The sequence below is a fragment of the Cuculus canorus genome, chromosome 9 (assembly GCF_017976375.1).
Source record: "Cuculus canorus isolate bCucCan1 chromosome 9, bCucCan1.pri, whole genome shotgun sequence".
Taxonomy (NCBI): Eukaryota; Metazoa; Chordata; class Aves; order Cuculiformes; family Cuculidae; genus Cuculus; species Cuculus canorus.
In genome coordinates, this window is record NC_071409.1 from 4,237 (window position 1) to 24,808 (window position 20,572).

At 45.1% G+C, this 20,572-nt stretch overlaps 1 protein-coding gene across 1 annotated transcript; it reads left to right on the forward strand.

Moving 5' to 3' along the window:
• Positions 1–294: 294 nt before the first annotated feature.
• LOC128853028 (collagen alpha-1(I) chain-like) lies at positions 295–19,574 on the forward strand. The gene is made up of 13 exons (XM_054074511.1): positions 295–502; positions 2,923–3,905; positions 5,805–5,995; positions 8,535–8,626; positions 8,715–8,803; positions 8,956–9,096; positions 9,436–9,531; positions 10,300–10,393; positions 11,746–11,862; positions 11,991–12,110; positions 15,841–15,969; positions 17,219–17,472; positions 19,427–19,574. The coding sequence occupies exons 1-2, from the start codon at positions 295–297 to the stop codon at positions 3,885–3,887; spliced, it is 1,173 nt and encodes a 390-aa protein (XP_053930486.1). The 3' UTR covers positions 3,888–3,905; positions 5,805–5,995; positions 8,535–8,626; positions 8,715–8,803; positions 8,956–9,096; positions 9,436–9,531; positions 10,300–10,393; positions 11,746–11,862; positions 11,991–12,110; positions 15,841–15,969; positions 17,219–17,472; positions 19,427–19,574.
• Positions 19,575–20,572: the final 998 nt, after the last annotated feature.

Consider the following 20,572-nt stretch of genomic DNA (forward strand, 5'->3'; position numbering starts at 1 on the left):
GTAACACACAGGCTGCAGCCAGCACTCCCAGTAGGGGTACGCCACGTCCAGAACCCGGGTGCCTGAAGCTAACAGCGTAGCAGTGGCACTGCTGGATGGAGATGGCACCAGATGTACCACTTCTAACTTCCGTCGTTTTGTGGTTGGTTTGAACCCTGATGATCCTGAAGGGTTTCATGTGTTTTGCTCAATGAGAGACTTCTCTCATAGCTCCAGTCAGACCTATTTTCTAGACAATATGGAGAGAGAACATCACTGATTTAACCATCTATCCACTAATTTCATTTTAGATCCATGAAGGGGCTGCTTCTGAATATCATCTTTGTCAGCAGCCAAGGTTTGAGAAGGATCATTTCTATGATGCTTGGGGCTCATGCACCACGGCCCAGAGGGTTCACAAGGGAAGGTGCTCAACACGGGTACCCTTTCATCCAAAACACATATGACCTCCTGCGAGAGTTTGGATACCTACAGATCCAAGCCACCAAAGCAGACAATGCAGGTAATGAACCTTCTGTAGATCACTATGAACAGAGTATATTAACTGCTTACCCTATACAGGGTTGAGCAAATACCAGCTGTGTTTGAGAAGCAATGAGTTCTGGTGACAGAACACAAGGGACGGGGACAAGAATCATGTCCACTGCTGCGGTGAAACCTCCAGCTGACTGTGGCAGCCACCAAAGTCAGAAGGTTCCTATAGACCCTCCCCAGCACTTCTTTCAAAGACGCAGTTAGATCAGTTACATCTTCTAGGGATGGAGCGTACGTTCCCAGAGGGATTGCAGCTTTCCCTCAGGAGCCAGCACATCCACCACGTGCCTGGGCAAAGGAGACCTTCAAGAACCTCCTCACTTACTCTTACATGCCACGTGGAGGGCATTTTGCTGCCTCTGAGGAACCAGAGCTTCTGGTACGAGACATCATGCACTTTGTCACAAAGGTGGAACAGCTGTGAACCTGCAGCTTAAGTACACACACAGAATGGAAGCGAGTCCCTCTGCCACCACCAGAGCCTTTCTATTGAGGGATTAAATAAAAACAATATCATCACACATAGAAGCCAATATTTTAGTTGGATAGCTTATAGTACTGAACTTGTTAACCTCAAAAGCTCTTCATAACAACAGCAACAAAAAGCATCTTGTCTTCTTTCATTCCCAGCACCACGTCATTGCTGCATTCATAGTTCAAGTATAACAGAATACGTCAGCTGTTCACCACGGTAACATCATATTCAGTTGGGGAAGTGAGTAGGAAGCAACTGGCCCCTTGTTCCTCAGAACGAAGGCTTCTGCTCAAAACCTTCTTTAAATGCTCGAGTGTTAGCATCCGGAAGCATGCATTACAAGCAGCTTGGGTGGAAGTGGGAAGGGTTTTCATCTCCTGCACACACGCTACATTCAGGTCACATTTCATTTACGAGACCCGCAAGTACACAGTCGAGTACATACTCTGTACACACTGCAGCCTTTTGCATTCTAGCAGTTTCTCCTCCAGAGCCAGCTTTAGCAGTTACTACACATTGTAAACAGCTGTTAATGGATAAGGAAGCAGAGACAGCACTCCCAGTGTTCTCCAAGCTCAAAAATATCAACTATCTTTCCTCCTAGTTCTATAGTTCCATTTTGTTCCAAAAGGCCAAAGTTTATATTTGACATCAAGCGTAGAGGGTTACTCCAAACTTTCAAAGTTACTCTCTCCTTTCAAAGGACTTTCACCAGCTCACCCTGCAGTTCTTGCTAGCAAAAAACTCCAAGCAACCTCGCTACCAGTAGGCTCAAGTTTCACTTTGAACGGGACAGCTATTGGAGCCATTAAGCTCATTAGGCTAGAGACATACCCAGCTGACTGAAGAGGCCTCCAGCAACTGTCTAGTCCTGACACGGCGTCGTGCTCTACTCCCTCCTCCTCCTCCACTTTGTACCAGAGACCAGATCAGAAGCAAAGGATCAGGTTCTTCTTCCAGGGAATACATTCGGACTTGGTAGGGGAATCTGACAGGTGAAGCTAACGCTGAATTTGATCACACTCCCCTCTTCTTCACCTATCAGAAACATTTAGAGTCTAAGACTTCTAAGAGGAGAAAGTAAACAAGAAACCCACTTTGTTGTTGTTGTTTCAAGCAAACATAAACTGGGATATTGAGGCAGGAGTCCCAGCTTCCTCTGAAGAGCGTTAGAGCAGGAACTGCTTACTTTTAGTTGTAACTATGTATTGTATTGTGTGTATAACTGATTGTCAGGACTCCTCACCAGTACAAGGCGGTGCTAGGTACGAGACCTCCCAGTCCCGCTCTCTGGATTATCAAGTAACTGAAAGGATTTACAGGGAAGTTAATTTTCTCAGCGAGATGGGCAAACTCTTGTGTCCTCAGGCCTCAGCCTGCAGGGAAAGTTCTCCTTTTACAGAAGCAGGATAGACAAAGAACAGTGATGGCCTAGGTGGCAAAGGCCATGTGCATTCACACACACTATCTAGAGCCCCAAACAATCAGCTAACATAGTACTTCTTACCAAAGAAACAGCCGGGAGAGAGGTCTAGGGAGGGTGGCTTCTTACTTGCATCTGCATCCTGGAAAACAAAGGAAACCAGGAGTAGTACATCTCCTCATTAGGATGCATTAGTCCCAATGCACTCTGCAGAGAGCACAGCCCATTGTAGCCCTGGAAGTCACAGAGCATTCAAAGGGTTCCTTTTAAAGAGACATCATTACCCACATATAGAATCAGGACACCCAAGAGGAACACAGAAAAGGCCGCTCTGATGCTCCTCAGGGTGAATCGGAATCACACCACTGATCAACTCCCATAGGAATTACAAGCCCCATTTCTTAAACGTCAGCCCCTACTCCAAAGCCACTTTACACCACTTTCTTCTCCGAGCCGTTTGAGTAACAAACCAGTGACGGGCTTTGAGCAGGAAGGGGGACAACGACAGATCCCCAGGAAGCGGCTGAGGCCTCCCGGCCCTTCACCCGGAGCTCCGTTCCCGAACGCCGCCGCGGGGGCACCGAAGGACGCGGCCCCAGCGAGCGCTCGGCCCGAGGAGCGGCTGCCGCGCTCAGACACGCGCGGCCGGGGCAGAACGGCCCCCGGGGCTCCCTCCCGGCCGCTCACCCAGCGGCAGAAGCAGCCGAGCCACTCGTAGGGCAGTGGGAGCTGCTGCCGCCGCTACAGGACGTGCTTGAGGAGGTCGCGGGCCAAACGGCAGCCGCTCTCCCGGCACACGGCGCCCGGGAACGGCACCCGCCCCAGAGGACACGCCACCCCCAGCTCGCTTCTCCTTCACCCCGCCGCGGCCATCCAGGGCCGGGGAGAAGCCGCCTCCTGCTCGGCGCGGAGCGGGCGCCGCCGCGGGGCATCACGGGAGCGACGGGAAGGCTTCCAGGGCAGCTTCCGGCGCCGCGGCCGCCATGTCCAGTGCGGGCAGCGGCGCTTTCGGCCGGCTCGGTAGGAGGAGGGGCCGCCGCTTGCTCCGGGCCGGGCCGCCGGCTCCGCTCCCTGGCAGAGGCGCCGCCTGCGCTCTCCTCGCCCCGCGGCGAGCGGGACCCGCCGCGTTCGCGAACAGCGCGGGCGCCGTCTCCCGCGGAGGGAGCCGGGCAGCGTGCACACGGCCGGCAGGCGGCGACCCCGGGCTCGGACCGCAGCTGCCATGGGCCCCCGCGGGAGGGCGCGCGGTGGCGGGGGCACCCGCTGCGTCAGGGCATCTCCCGGAGTCCTGGAATGGTTTGGGTCAGGAGGAACCATCCAGTTCTAAGCTCCCCACCGTGGGAGGCAGCGTTAGGGACACCTGCTTGGCTCATGTTGCTCAAAGCCGCATCCAGCCTGGCCTTGAGCTCCTCCAGGGCTGGGGCATCCATGACTTCTCTGAGCAACCCGTGCTAGTGCCTCACCACCCTCCCGGTAAAGAATTTCCTCCTTCTCTCTATAATCCAAATCTCCCTTCTTTCAGCTTCAAACTGTTTCCCCTTGTCCTATCCCTGTGCTCCCTGCTAAAGAGTCCCTTCCCATCTTCCCCATAGCCCTTTCAGGTACTGGAAGGTCGCTCTACCATTTCCTTGGAGAGATAATGATTACCAATGTCTTGCCTTCTATGACAAAGTGACTCGACTACTGGATGAGGAAAAGGCTGTGGCTGTAGTCTTCTTGGACTTCCATAAAGCCTTTGACACAGTTTCTCACAGCATTCTGCTTCAGAAACTGTCAGCCTCTGGCCTGAGTTGAAAACTGTCACACTCTCCTGGGTTGAAAACTGGTTGGATGGCCGGGCCCAGAGAGTGGTGGTCAATGGAGCTGGAGGCCAGTCACAAGTGGGGTTCCCCAGGGCTCGGTACTGGGTCCAGTCCTGTTCAATGTCTTTATTGATGACCTGGATGAAGGCCAGGTACACCCTTAGCAAGTTTGCAGATGACACTAAGCTGGGTGGGAGTGTGGATGTGCTGGAGGGTAGGGAGGCTCTGCAAAGGGATTGGAAGGGGCTGGACCGCTGAGCTGAGACCGATGGCATGAGATTTAACGAGGTCAAATGCCAGGTCCTGCACTTGGGGTACAACAACCGTGTGCAATGCTACAGACTAGGAGAAGTATGGCTTAAAAGCTGCCTAGAGGAGAAGGACCTCAGGGTAATGGTTGACAGGCGACTGAACGTGAGCCAGCAGTGTGGCCAAGAAGACCAATGGCATCTTGGCTTGTATCAGAAACAGTGTGACCAGCAGGTCCAGGAAGGTTATTCTCCCTCTGTACTTGGCACTGGTGAGACTGCACCTTGAATACTGTGTTCAGTTCTGGGCCCCTCACCACAAGAAGGATGTTGAGGCTCTGGAGCGTGTCCAGAGAAGAGCAACGAAGCTGGGGAAGGGGCTGAAGAACAAGTCTTATGAGGAGCGGCTGAGAGAGCTGGGGTTGTTTAGCCTGGAGAAGAGGAGGCTGAGGGGAGACTTTATTGCTCTCTACAACTACCTGAAAGGAGATTGTGGAGGGGAGGGAGCTGGCCTCTTCTCCCAAGTGACAGGGTACAGGACAAGAGGGAACGACCTCAAGCTCCGTCAGGGGAGGTTCAGGCTGGACATCAGGAAAAAATTTTTTGCGGAAAGAGTCATTGGGCACTGGTACAGGCTGCCCAAGGAGGTGGTCGAGTCACCTTCCCTGGAGGTGTTTAAGGGACAGGTGGATGAGGTGCTGAGGGGCATGGTTTAGGGATTGTTAGGAATGGTTGAACTCGATGATCCAGTGGGTCCTTTCCGCCCTAGTGATTCTATGATTCTGTGGTCAAAAGTCAGAGCAGACTTGAAAAACCAAATATCCTTTGCTGAGCCTTCCTGCGCATTCTTCCTTTGTGCATTCTTTTGAAAACAAGTCGTACAGTTTTATACTGCCACACTGTGTGTTCCAACTGGATGCATCTGCAAAGATCCTGTGTACATTAAATTCGTGAAAAGGAAGCAGCTTTTACAAAAAAAGTGAGTCTGGATTCGAACACTGTGTGGGAAGACACACTATGTGGGAAGACAGGGCTTTGAAGGGCTTGTTTAACCAAAACGCAGACTTAAAGAAGGTTCTGTCTCTTTCCCCTTCTTGAAATGGGGTCAAATAAAGTTATCTCTTTATTCTTTTCTGATCTCTGGGATTATGTTCTTGGTTTTATGTTGAACTCTGTCTATTTGCCATCAGAAACAAGCTCATGGGAAGTGGATATGATACAATATGCATCTTATATTAGATAGGTACATTCTTTCCTATTGAGGTCAAACATGTGTTTTTATCTCAAAATGACCTTTTCTCTTGTCTTTTCTTTTTCTTCAGGGTTTGGAATGCTGTAAGGAAAGGTTCAGTTTAGATCTCACGAGTGGAGTTCTTCCCTGGAGAAGACAAAATATCAATATTAAATTAGTGAGCTGTCAGACCATAGAAGACTTCTATGACAATGTTGACCAAGAGGATAACACTAATGAAGATTTGTTCTGATGTCTGTGTCTTCTAAGCAGTGAATGCTGGTCGGTACCCACAGTCTACAAGTCTTAAATATCTGTATAGACTGGTTTCTTGTGTTTCTTAAAAAAAAAAAAAAACACAACCCCCCCCCCATATATACATACAGGGTGCTAAAATTATGTGGGACTTCATTCTGGAAAATAGATAGGGTTATTTTATGCTTGCTGACAAGTTATAGCGATGTATGGTGGGGTCATCAGTTGTTTTCTTCCTTCAGCTGTCTTCTTTGGCCAATAAACCCATTCTCTCCATTGTTTGGCAATGTTACCTGTGTCTTTCATTGCCCGTTCCAAGCTCTATCTGCATCTGCATCCAGCTGGCGTCTGGTCACAAGCAGTGTTCCCTGGGGCTCAGTACCAGGGCTGGTTCAGTTTAATATCTGTAACAATGATATGGATGCGGAGATAGGGTGCACCCTCAGTCAGTTTGCAGACAACACCAGGTTGGGTGGGATTGTTGATCTGCTGGAGGGAAGGAAGGCTCTTCCTTACCCTGTGAGGGTAAGCAATATACCCCACACTTTGCTTATACCCAGAGAATGCATTCTCCTCAGAGAAGACTGATCCCTCCACTTCTTGAGAGAAATGGGGTCTAATGTTCTGAATGTGTTATGTTAAAATCTTTACTGCAATTACTTGTTTGTTGATTTGAGGGTTTTTATACTGATTGTGGGTAATAACAGTGTTCTTTCATTGTGAATCTGCTGGAAAGAGGTTATTCTTAGAGCATGTTTGCTCTTCGGTATTTTTCTCTAATATTCTTAGTAAGGAAGCATTATGTTTTCAATTTCTATATCAGACAAAGTAGAGAGGGGTGTTTTAAAAATATCAGGTGTATCGTATTTTCTATTAGTAAGACACAATGTCTTGTCTTTTACAGTGACATCTCCTTACACCAGCATCTCGATTTTTTCTTGGCCGGTGAATACATACGGTCAGGAAAAAACATCTATTTATTTGGGCGTGTTTGAGCTTAATCGCTGGTACGATGCTGAAATGCCAGATTCTATAAGGTAGAATTTTATTAAACTGTTTTCACTATCATTACAAATAATTCCTATAAATGTTAGCTTTTAGCTTATGCACTTTAAGGCCAGAAAAAATCCTTCTCGATTGCCCTTATTTTGCCTTGTGGGCACTGGATAAATAAAAGCATGGTTTGTCCAGACCCCATTTTGGATGTTGTGGTCTACAAGCCAAGTCTAACCTGAGGAGTGCCTCTTTCTTACCTGCCGCCTGACCAGATCCTAAATGCAAGCGGCTATAGTTTTGGTAGGTATTTCACTGCTTTTAATAGTGAGAAAATTAAATTGAGCTCAGATGCCATTTTTTGGTTCTCTCACTCAATGTTTGTCACTCAAAATGCAAACCTGAACACCCCGAAGCCCCACAAACCCAGACTTGATGATGTGGTACTACCAAGACGTTTAAGATTGTGAATTGTATCTGGTGGCACACTGTGTTTTGGATTTTGGTGCTTTTGTAATGTAGTCTGCGAAGCAGTGATGGTTATAAAATGACTTTGAGCTGAAGCTCAAAGCGCAGCACCTCGGTAGCACTAGAGGTAAGATTTCTATGCACAGCAGTTTGGTTTTTATTTTGAAACAAACTTGTGAGTGATCTGATGAAGACAATGGGTAGTCAGTTCTATCTCTCTGGTTACTGCTGTTTGAAAAATGTAAACTAATCATGACATAACTCCGAGAGTCTGGAAAGTTGTCCAGCGTTTGTTGTTTCTGCAGATGGAGTGTGCTTGCTGAGCTCTGGAGTCATCCATGTGACTTGCAGCGGTTTCCAGAAGGAGGTAAGCTTTTACTATCTCTTTCTTGAGAATGCCTAAAGAGATGTGCCTTGGCTCAGTTTCTTCTGTTGCACTGCTTTTGGTGTCAGAGAACATTTTATGCTCATTTTATGCTCATCCCCATGTGTAATTGCTATGGTATCCTGCCAGTTTCATGCAAATAGTAATGTTTTAGGCCCACTGTGGAGACTGTAAAACTATCATTGTCTCTAGCTGAAGCCCGGTCAGGGACTGTCTGTCCAGGAAGAAATAGAGCAGTGCTGGAGGAGCAAGAACAGAACTCTTGAGGAAGTCGAGGAAAGTTGCTCCATCGTCATTCCCATCTGTTGGACTACCTGCGCAGTCTTGAGTTAAGGCTTGGATCCCTGATTAACTTGAAAAAGGAGGGCAGAATGGAGAAAAAGAAAAATTTATAAATGTTTGAGGAGACATGGATTTCAGATTTGTGGAAGTGTGTTAGGGCAAATAAAAGTTCTGCACTGTGTGGTAGCTAAAAATAAATTCCTTGGCAAGTAGGCCTAGCCCCCTACGCTGTTTATTTTGCAAGCCTGGCGCAGACTCTTAAGATTCCAGTCAGATGTTCTGGTATCAGCTCCAGCTTGGAAATAACTTGGGAAATCAAGATTTGTTTTAGTTTCTTTTCGCTGAATTGTGATAATATCATTCAGAGATTTGTAGTGTTGATGGCTCAGATGTTGAAAATATGGAATGTTCTCATTTAGTTTTGTTTGTTCTGCTTAGGGAGCAGCAGTTAGAGGTGATATTGTCTGCGGCTGTCCAGGCAAGATCTTTAGAACTCCTGACTGGATGCATTAAACATTGGACATCTGAAAGTAAGACTAGTAAGGCTGCTTTTCAGGTTTGTCTTTTTTTAGTTTGAAACTGTTGATTAATTTGGGTTTTGTTCTCTCTTTTAAAGAGCAGCCAAATTATGGCAGTGAAGTTACAGTTTATTCGTGACTGTGCGTGGAAGAAAGTGGTCTACACCAAAGATGAATTTGACCATATATGTGAGTACTAATGTAGTCATTCTGCAAACGCAAAATCATTCTTTCTACCTGCACTTATTGAGTAACCTGCTGGGATGTGATGTTGCCTGCGTGTACCTTGAAACTCTGAAATTGCTCTGTTGGGTAATGATTTAATATCTCTTCTTGAAAAGGTGTTCCGCTGTTTGATGGCTCCTGCCGCTTCCTTGATCCAAAAACGCTACAGTCCCGTCAGCACTGCCAGTGTCTCTTAAACAACCTTAGCAGAGTCTTAAAATGTTTACAAAGAGAACAACAAGAGCTTACTGACAAAGGTTTGTCTGATAGTATTACTAAATCTTTGGTTCGTTTGGAATCGTGCTTGGTTTATGATTGTGGAAACATGAGCTTTTGTTGTTGTTGATGGTTGGAAGAAAGCCTTAGCTACAACAAGGGGCTTAAATCTGAGAAGTTGTCACAACCACTTAATAGTCATTATGTTCAGGGTGATTGTGGGATTTTTCTTCAAATTGGAAAGTGATACAGTGTGAAAAAGGCAAAGATGGAGAGTTCTACCATGTTGCTTTTATACTTTCTATTTAGCATGATGAAAGGAGTTTTGTAAAAATGAACAGAATTGCCTAAGAAAAATCATCTTATGCCTTTTTTTGTAGACTTGAGAAATCGGCAGGTGCTAGCTAGCAACTTTTCTGTGCATGCGCAAATGGTTATCTGGTTCTGTCAGTCTGGTCTCCTTCCAGAGGGTTCAGGTGAGCATGAACCGTAATGCATTGGTAACAAAGAGAGTATCCAGCAAGGGATGCCTATGAACACATTCTTGGCCACACTTATGTAAATGTTTTGCCAATGCCAAATTGTGCTGGTTCAGGGACCCAGACGTATGCTGAAGTTCTCTTGGTGAGACTGAGTTTTTAGCAGATTTTCAAATGCACACTGTAGAATGATGGAAGCAGCTTCTTGCCTATTTCTTAGAAATGGCAGTAAGCCTTTGACTTCACGGAGTTGCTTATGTCCACAGCTTCAAATACTTGGGATTTTAAAGAAATTACTAGTAAAGAACAAAGACTGGTCTCTTGCTTGTTACAGTCACAGCGTGACCTGCATGTTTGGAACTTTTTATTTATTGCTTGAGGAAAAAGCACACCCTGGAAACACTTGTTTATTTGGATGGATTATAAATTCTATTGTCAGCCTCAATTGTCTTGGTATGTTCACATGAGACAGTTAGAAAAACATTCCATTTGAGAAGTGGGTTTTTTTGATAGTGAGTGAACTTCAGCTTAAGCTTCAAGTTTTGAATGTTACACTGAGTGTAAACTTGAAATGGTACTTGAGATTGAGTCTTGTGTCTCGCATCTCTGGTAGCAAAGGCAGAAACAGGACTGGCTTCTTTCAGAGTTGGAGGCTCGTCTGTACTTCTTGATGCTTAGCTTGTATGATCTTTTATCCTTTTAGTCAGCACTTTTAGCTTAAAAATGTGATCTTACTTCAACTTGCTTTTACTTTGTTGCCTGTAGACGGGACGATGCATTTATCTACGTCTTTCTACAACTATCCTTTGCTCCACACCTGCTATACTGGTCAGCGACAGAGACTGGAGCATTTGTCAAGGTAAGCCTACAGCTCTGGCACACGTCCACTGCAGATCCTGAAGTAGAAGTGAATGGCTTTTATGTCAAGACTTGTGTTTGCTGTGCTCAATGCATTTGCCGTCGATACTCTTGACTTGGGTGATGCATGGCTGGTGTCAAACACTGAGGTTACTTTTCTGTTGAAATGTTTACATCTGCCTCTGCTTAGTGCCATTTCTGGGCATTGTCGTTGTGTTTTGTGGATTCAAACCCTATAACCCAAAATGAGTTATAAAGCAGGTATGCTTATTTCCAGCGCTGGGGTGCAAGGGGGTTCTCCTCCTAGCTTGCACACCGTATAACTTTACTAGCAGCTACTTATAGTGCAAAGACATGCATAGTTAAAAGTGCTTACTACATCTCCATAACCTTTCCCCACTTCGTATTATAATTAGTTCTGGAAAGTTCGCTCCAGTCTTGCGCCTGCGTAGTGCCTCCTGGTGGTCGTGGGCCGGGGTCTTAGGGATGAAGTGAGAAGTCTTCCTCAAGATGAAAAGAAATTTTTTTCCTTGAACTGTGTACAGGCACAGTCTCTTCTGGTTGTTTTCCAGCTTTCTGCATTCCAATGCCCGCTTATCAGTAAACTTCTGCTAGCTGGCTCCTTCGTTATCAACTTCCAAGGTCCTCAAGGCGAACAACACCAAGCTCTAATGAACACTCCCAACCCACCTTGTCTGCTTTCGCTCATCAGTTGTTTCATAGTGCACTTAATTCATTGGTTAGTCTGCATAGCTCGTTACCCTGAGAAAGATCCTGAGATTAGGACAGGATCATTCATCTCCAGTTCAGCAAAGCATGGTATTCACAGAACAACCGTGTTGGACGTGGAAGAAGGCGTGTTAAAATAAGAAATCCTCTCTTTTATTGATTAGTGGTAGATGGCAAGAATTGCTTTGGCCTAAATCCCCTCCTCACAAGTCATTTCTGTAATTTAGTAAGACAGTCAGAGTTATACGTAGCCAGCACCCCTAGCACTCTCCTGGCTATTGGATAAAAGTTCCTTCCTAAGGTAAACCCTCTTTCCTGGAGTAGCTTGCTAGCACATAGGTGATATATGACTTGGATTAGATGACAATAGGTTTTCCTTTGGAAATATTACAGAAAACTCTAGAAGGACCAAAGGAAGCTTAGGCTCTGGCACTGTGAAGAAGATGCAGCCAGATGAGTTTTGGTGGAAGCTGCAGGGGATTAGAGATTGACTTGAGAGTTCGTCTTACTCAGTTTACTTCTTTAGTAAGTTTGTTTAACAGACATTCACCCTTACTTTAAGAAACTTTTGAATATTTGTGTTGCAAGAGTCTATGTATTCATTTTAAGAAGACTGGTCTTCAGCTTTTACAGAACTCACTGTCCCAGCTTTGTTATCCAGAAACAATTAAAATAGCACCAAGACTACAGATGAGAATTATTCCGTCACTTGTATGCTGAGGAGAGCATCTCCTGTATCTGGTATGTCATTAGTGAGCCATAGAAGTTTGCTTAACAGCCATGCACCCTTACTTTTAAGAAACTTCTGAATATTTCTGTTGAATGGATATTATATATATCTTAGTAAGCCTGGTCTTCAACTTCTACAGAAATCACTGGCCCTGCTTTGTCACCCGGCAGCAATGAAAACAGCACCCTGGATTAAAACAAGAATAATTAAGTCATTCATCTGCAGAGGAGAGTGTAAGAAAGCCTCGAGATACATACAGGTAATGAAGCCATCAAAGTCTTGCACACAACTTTATTTTCTAGATGAGAGCACTAGGGATGCCAGTCCACGGGTAAAATGGTGGGTAGTTTGGGTTATTTTATTTCCTCTCGTTAGTGCATGCTCTACAAGTCCACAACTTTAATTTTAGCACTTTTATGAATAAACAAAAATCCATATCTAACTTCCTTGTAAGAGCCAGATTAAATTTGGTGTTCCGTGAACTTGTGATAGGACCTGTGAAGCATTTGCTGTTTTCCGGAAAAGACCTTTGAGATCATCGAATCCAACCGTACCTGTCCACTACCAAATCATATCCCTAAGCTCTTCATCTCCCTGCCTGTCAAATACCTCCAGGAATGGGAACTTCACCACCTACCTGGACAGTCTGTTCCAGTGTTTGAGAACCCTTTCTGTGAAGAAATTTTCCCTAAGGTCCAATCTAAAGCTCCCCTGACGCAGCCAGAGGCCATTCCCTCTTGTCCTATCACCTAACACTTGGGAGAAGAGACCAACACCCACCTCTCTACAACCTCCTTTTTAGGTAGCTGTAGAGAGCGATAAGGTCTCCACTCAACCTCCTCTTCAGTTTCCAGTTCAATCCCAAACAATCCCAGTTCCCTCAGCCTTCCTTTCTGACGAAGTGTGTGATGTCTTGTGCCAGAAGCTCTGGTTCCTCAGAGGCAGCAAAATGCCCTCCACGTGGCATGTAAGAGTAAGTGAGGAGGTTCTTGGAGGTCCTTTGCCCAGGCACGTGGTGGATGTGCTGGCTCCTGAGGGAAAGCTGCAATCCCTCTGGGAATGTACGCTCCATCCCTAGAAGACTTGACTGAGTTAACTGCATCTTTGATAGAAGTGCTGGGGAGGGTCTATAGGAACTCTCTGACTTTGGTGGCTGCCACAGTTAGTTGGAGAAGTTTCACCACAGCATGGGACATGATTCTTGTCCCCATCTCTTGCGTTCAGTCACCAGAACTCATTGCTTCTCAAACACAGCTGGTATTTGCTCAACCCTATATGTTTCTATATAGGGTAAGCAGTTAATATGCTCTGTTCATAGTGATCTAGAGAAGGTTCATTACCTGCAGTGTCTGCTTTGGTGGCTTGGATCTGTAAGTATCCAAACTCTCACAGAAGGTCATATATGTTTTGGAAGAAAGGGTACCTGTGTTGAGCGTCTTCCCTTGTGAGGCCTCCAGGCCATGGTACGTGAGCCCCAAGCATCACAGAAATGATCCTTCTCAAACCTTGGCTGCTGACAAAGATGATATTCAGAAGCAGCCCCTTCATGGATCTAAAATGAAGTTAGTGGATAGATGGTTAAATCGATGATGTTCTGTCTCCATATTGTCTGGAAAATAGGTCTGACTGGAGCTATGAGAGAAGTCTCTCATTGAGCAAAACACGTGAAACCCTTCAGGATCATCAGGGTTCAAACCAACCACAAAACGACGGAAGTTAGAAATGGTACATCTGGTGCCATCTCCATCCAGCAGTGCCACTGCTACGCTGTTAGCTTCAGGCACCCGGGTTCTGGACGTGGCGTACCCCTACTGGGAGTGCTGGCTGCAGCCTGTGTGTTACCATAGGGAACGGGCTGTGATGGGTGTGTTCTGAAAAGCTTGAGCAGATCACATGGTGGCCACAGTGCTCAGAGTAATGAGAAACACAACTGCAATGGGGAACAGTGAGCTGCTCAGCCTGCAGTCTGACTGCCTTAAGAGCTTTCCACATTTGTTCTCTGAGCTAAGCAGGGCTGTGTGCCCACTGTTCATTAAATGCTAAACCATGACCTGTCAAGGTGATGTGTTTTGTTTTCAAAACAGTCTCAACTCTGCATTTTAGATAGGAAAGTCCTACGCTTCACAGTACTGAAGAGTACCTCGGGCTGAAACCCTTTTGGGGTGTATGGCTAAACACGGTTGTGGCAGAGTCATAATGGTAAGAAGCCTCTGCTGGTCTCACAAGATTTTACTGGTTTGGTGGCTGAAGACTGAAACTGCTAGGAGAGATTCAACTAACACTGGGCCTGTTGCACGTGTGGCAAATGTTTTTGCAGTTCAGCTTGTTGTGTTGCTTTTTTAAAAGTATGTTTCAGAATTAGATATTGAAAAGCTGCCTGGGGATGGTCCTGGGCAGGTTGCCATGTGGCCCTTCTTGAGCAGAAGTGGTTGGACCAGGTGCCATCCAATAACTGGAGAAGACCTCCCCCTTCCTTGTGATGGGTCATCCCGTAACCCGTGGTGAGAGAAGCGGTGGGTGCAATGCCGCACCGGTGTGGTGTACTGGAAGCGACTGGTTGAGTGCTGTCTTGCTGTGTCAGAAGGCTGCATTTCTGTTGTGTACAGGGACATTTAGGACCTGTGTCTGCTGTCCAGATACTCCAAGCAATGTAAAAAAGAGCTTAATGTCAGAAATGACTTTTGGAACTCTTGCTACCTTAGCCCCGTTAGACAGGGAGCGTATCTGTGGACGGAAAGGGCAGTCGTGTGAGAGAAGAGCTGTTGGGGGTGGCTGGGTAAACTGGCTCCGGTCTGAGATTGTGGTCTGTGGTGCTTTTGTTTGGTTTTGTCATGTGAAGGGAAATAAAATCTGTGGTCTGCTTTGAACCTAGGAGCTTAGATGTTGGGCATTGATAGGATACGGAGCTGAAACGCTTTCTTTTTCTCCCCTTCTGCTGTAGATTTGTACTTCTCAGAGAGCTTGTGGAGCATCCACACAAATACTGGAAGCCCGATGGTAGAATTCTGAAACGGACCGTCTCTGTTCTGCTAGCGACTTCTTAGACCACAGTTTAGGTTTTGGATTAAACATAGGGAGGTTGCCTGAAATGTCAGTGGTTGGTGTTTCTGCCCAGGTGGGAAAGAAATGACCCAGTGGTACTCACTCAGTCACCTGCTAACTCGCTCACCAGATGCTCTTTCATAGACTCATGGAATCATTGGGGCCAGAAGGGACCTTAAAGATCGCCTAGTTCCAAACCTCTTGCCATGGGCAGGGACACTTTCCACACTGCCGAGATGTGATAAGGACAGAAAATAGGAAGGAAGGGACTGGAATAAGGAGGATGAGGATTTAACTGTAGAAAACCCCAGTGGTTTCAAGTGCTGTGTTCTATTTCCGTCGTAAGGGTGTGGGAAACTACCTTCTAACTGTTGAGCTGTGAAAATCCGTATTGCTTGCCCTGTGGAAATATCTGCGGTACACTTTTTCTGGAAGAAATTGAGAAGGGAGGTAGTTAAGAACTTAGGGTGCCTTAATGGTGAAAAGAAACATGCCAGAAGTGAGCACAACATAAGTGATTCCCTATAGCTACTTAAAGACAATTGATAACAAATACTAAATTATGAAACCAAGGGAAAGGAGAAAGGAAAACTCATACCTATTGCTGTGAAACTCTTGTTAAAAGATGATTTTTCTCCGATCCCACCTTACTAACCTCAATAAATAGACTTGAACAGAGCATATTGGTTTTTCCCTGATCTTTATCTTGTTCATACCTCTGTGTCACTTGTTGTTGGTGATCTCATAGACATTAGAAATGCAAAATATTCTCCTTTTGCTCTGCTGTGAGATCCAAAACTGTCCTAAAGGCCATCTTTGTAAGGAAAAGAGCTACAGGCAATGTAGAGGAGATTTTTCCCAGCGTACTGATGGAACTTGTGTCGATCTCATAAACGAGTTGTTTATGGCTGACATGAGCCTCTTTTCCTATTTTTTTCTTTATTTAGAGTGAAGAATGCGAGACCTAAGAGCGCAGCTGACAAGCAGCCTGCTGCGGTTCCCAGAGGGGACTCTTCAGGCACTCGTGAAACATGAGGTCACCCAAGGTTCCATGCTGCGCAGGAAGTTTTCTGGAGGTGAGCATTTTCCTTTTACTTTGGTCTTGGTCTAAAGCAATTATTGCCTGGAGGTTACCTGAAGCACAGGATCAGGTGTCAGGTGGGTGCTGCTAAGATGCATCAGGTTGAGAGAGAAGGAAAAGGCTGTTTTAACCCTTAAAAGTGCTAGTATTAAAGGTTAGTCGAGCGAAAGTTTGAAAGGACAACAACCTGCACCTATCCTGGGCTACAAAAATAATTTACTTAAAGATGAGTCAGTGAGCCCTCCTCGGTTTTTAGTTATATGGAAGGCAGTTTCCAAACGAGTAAGAGTGTTGGTTTGGGCCCTATTTACTTGTAGCAGCTCAAGCTCTATGCCCATCATAACATCAGATGCAGAAATAGTTCTTGTACAATGTTACAGAGGCAACGCCCCCTGCTTTTTCTTGGGAGTGTGAATGAAAACAGAAGGAAGAGGATAACAGAGTGAAGTGCTGCAGTCATTTTCCCAAAGAATTGAATTAGGATGTAGATGGGTACCCAGTGAGAGTTGCTGAAAGGGGCTGAGCAGATTAGAAGGTGGACTTGCGAGGTGATCTGAAAGTAGAGCTGGGTGCCTGTCTGGATGTCTAGGCTTCTGTCAAGAGCAGGGAGAGTCTGTTTACGTGACTGTAAAGGCAGGAATTGAGTCAATACTTTCACAGAATCACTAGGTTGCAAAAGACCTCTTGGATCATCGAGTCCAACCATTTCTTTGAGCTTGAAGTCGTTCAGTGAAATGAAATGTGTTTCCTTCTTTCTGTGAGCATCATGTGCAAATATTTACTTGTGCAGTGCCCACTTGAAGATAATTTCCTGTTGAAGTGCAGCTCCCCACCCAGAGCAGGCATGTGTCAAGCCAACTTAATAAACTAGGAATTAATTGGTTATATTTGAAGTATGCTTTAAGTCTTGTCTTCCTGTGCCTGTTGAGATGATTTCTAGCAAACCCAAGCCAAATTTGGAGTGAAGACTATGGATCAATGTATTGTAATCTTTATCCCAAACAATCTGAAGTCTCCAGTGTGGAAACGACAAGTACAAATGCAAAACTCTAAGGTTGCCCATTTTAAGATGTCTTACTTGAGGATTTCAGGGGGTGATTTGAAATAGTTGACTAGAATTAGGCAAGTCCGTCTTCCTCTCTTAGGACCTTTTCTTGAAGGAAAGGAGCAGGGACTGTGTTTTTTCACTTGTTTTCAGTCTTTGCTTGGAAACTTGCTTCAGTCAGCTTTCTTTCCTCTTCCAGGGCTAAGTGACCTAGCACAGCTGTCACGTGCTCCTCACCTCGAGATAGTGAACTCGGTGACAGGGCAGCGGCTCTCTGCATACTATTTCAGAGGAGCGCACGAACAGCCTCCCACTATCTGAGTGGTGAAGGAGTTTTTGTGGGAGAAAAGAACTGGACTGATGATTGCTTTGGAAGAAGGAGAGGGAAGTGTTCTGTGCCTGTATGACCTTGAAACATCAAGAGTGGTTAAAGCAGTTGTTCTTCCCGCAAGGGTACGTACTTTTTAATGAGAGGAATGAAGCTTTTATGTTGTTACGTGGTACATAACCCAGTTTCAGGAAAAGCTTAGGAGCATCTCTTTGCAGGCGTGTTTTTTTCTGTATTGCATTAACATGTTATCACTTGAGAGTATCCAGTCGACTGAGCCTCCATGTAAAATCATGGGCTTCTTGGTACCATTATCTTTTGAATTTTCTGGTAGTAAACCGACTTTTCTGGGTTTATTGTAGAGCACCTAGTTACCTACTTCTCTGCTTCCACAAAAAGGCATTGAAAAATATCTTTTTTTCAGCCGAAGTGAAAAAACGAGAAAGCCTATTCTTTGAAGTGTCTGTAAGATACCTTTTCTACATGCTTAATTTCTGTCAGAAATACTGGCTTTAAAAGATCTCAGAGTCCCTTAGTTCTGCTGACAATGGCTTAGACACATTCGCATCAATCTCAGACTAGCAAGCAGGTGACTTCAGAGCAGAAGACATTTTTTTTTGTGGACTCTGGATAGGAAGAAAGAGCCTTTAGTGAGTTATCTGACAGATTGTTGTCAGGTTGTCTTTCAAGCCGCAGCACTTGAATCTCTGCTTGGTGTGCCTTGTGCTTGTGTAGATGGGGTCCATTGATGTAATGTTCCTATTTTCTCTCTCTTCTGTAACCCATAACCTCATAGGATGTGATGTCCCTTTATCTTAAGTAAACATTAATTGGCGTAAGGGGACAGAACATCCAGATTCACGGGATTTTTATCATCTTAGAAGCTGCAAGTGAGAACTGCTTCTTTATCCCTCAGTTTTCCATAAGGTGATAGGGTTGGACTTGCTACAAAACGGGTGAAGTTTTGTTTGTTTGTAAGGCTGCAGTGTGATGGCGAATAGTAAGGGTTTGTACTGTTGCAAGTTCCAAAGGCAGGAGTCGAGTTGGTGCTCCCCTGTGTTAGTTTCCCTACCACCTTGATAAGTCTTAGAGTTTTAGCTGGAAAGGCAAGCTGCCTGCTGACAGAAGTGTATAATCAAGAAGTAAATTCTGTTTGAATGAAAAATGCCACAACGTTGTTAGGATTGATTTTGTCATTACTGTCTCAAGGCTTTAATAAGCACCTTAGTTTACGAATGATTTTCTGCATGGGTATATCTTCTGTGAACAAGGAAGTTGTGCGTTTTGTACAAAGGCTCAGACCAGCCCATGTTTTTTCATTGTGGAACTTTAATGCTGCAGCCTCCATGTGCTCGTATCACTGCTATAGCAGCCAGTCTTGTCCTGGGTACATGGCAAGATGTGCGAAGGACTTTGTCTTCACCTTGTCATAAATTTGCATGCAGGCTGCTTGGCATGTTAGAGAGCAGTGTGCCCTTCTTCCTTAGCTGGAGTTAGCTTTTTACCTAACGAGCTGCTAACCCAAGTAAAACTAACCAAAGTACCTGCACGTACCAGAACAAATGTTATAAGTAATATATTGTCTGCATTGGAGACACAAGTATAGGAAGCAAGGTTGGTCTTAAGCTGCATGTTTGAAGAAAGAAAAATCCATTTGAACTGTGTTTTGAGAGAGGGGGCAGCAGAATCAAGCTCTGTTTGGCTTTTTTGCACGTAAAATATGTAACATTTAAGAATCATTACATCATATAATCTTATTCATGCAAATAGATGTATTTACATTATGGTAAATATATTTACAGAATTTAAGACAGATGAAACTAAAACTATGATTTCCATCAAGTTGTTGCTGGGCAGATTATTTTGACAGACTTGATTGTGTGACCAAATGGGAACCTTTTACTACTTCCAGACCAGTTTCTGCCTCATTTCTATTTGTTGTACTTAAAACCAGGCAGAACTCTAAAGAGCCCAAACCTGATGATTTTCCTACAGGTGGTATGGTCAAATAAAGTTGAATTCTGATATGCTTGGACTTCAGGGGAATTAAAGTCTGTTGCGTTTTCCTTTGAATTCTAGAGCTACAGAACCACCAGCCAAGAGACGGCCTCCCTCGAATGTGGAGTTGTGCAATACATTTCTTATGACACCAACTACAAAATGGTCATGACAATGTCTGACGACATGGAGTAGAGTTTTAGAATTAATAAAAATGTTGTTTCTCCTACATGTGCACGCCTGTGTCTACACTTTCTGTGCTTTCCAAGTGTTCCGCAACACTGCCAGTCATGGTCATACTGACAAGCCCTGCTCTTTGTGCTCTCTCTTCTCTCCTTTTCTAGTACAGCTCAGCACAGGCAAGCTGGCAAGGGTGAGGTTCTGCCCACCTTGAAGACAACAGCACAGAGGCACCAGATCTTTATAATAACCCGGGGTTGGGGGAGTGGTGCTGGTGGCAGAAAGACAAAAGTACTCCTTCAGCTCTGAGAAACAACAACTCCTCATGTGTTTCACTTAGGGGCATTAAGGCTTTGACAGTGAGAACAGCACAAAGTAATGGCTCCTCTCCCGAACAGGCAGGAGGAGTAACTAGTGGCTTCATCTGCTAAGGCACTTGTTGTCCAAGTCCTACCTGCTTTTAACACTTGGGGAATGGGCTGAAGCAAGAAGGCTGTGGTTGTGAAGCAGGTGCTCTAGTGCTTAAGTAGGAACTTAGAAGAAAGAGATTAAATAATATTCTAGAAGTAGTCCCCAAGAAGTCATTCATTTAACATGATTGTGAATTAAAACTCAATACTCTTCATGACTGTGCTCACTATAGGCAAAGGGTATTTTTAAGACAATTTTTTTTCTGTTTCTGCTGCCAATAATAACACAGTCAAACAATTTCACGATCAGGCTTTTACTGCCAAATGAGTTTATTGGAGTTAGACCCAGGAAAGGTGCTTGTTTCATACTCTTATGTTTTGACTTCAGACCTCAGGCCTTTGACTAGTGGAGAACCCAACACCACAATTGTTGAGGTGATCAATCAGTTTTGTTTTAGAGAAAGCAGCTCCTGGAGAATACACACCACCCCTGTCAAGAAAAATCAAAGAGGAAAACTGTAGTGGTAGCGTGACACCTTTTTTTGAAGTCAAAGACAGGTATCCCTGCCTAAGAAAGAAAAAGCCACTTTGTCGCACAGGAGGAATTTGGCAGCCTGGTCCTATTCAGAGGTGCATT

What these genes read in the sequence shown, in the direction of transcription:
- LOC128853028 (XM_054074511.1), top strand. Translation starts at nt 295, where the DNA reads ATGAAGGGGCTGCTTCTGAATATCATCTTTGTCAGCAGCCAAGGTTTG. An exon ending in CACCAAAGCAGACAATGCAG is followed by an intron (nt 503 to 2,922) that starts GTAATGAACCTT and finishes GGCTTTGAGCAG; the next exon opens with GAAGGGGGACAACGACAGAT.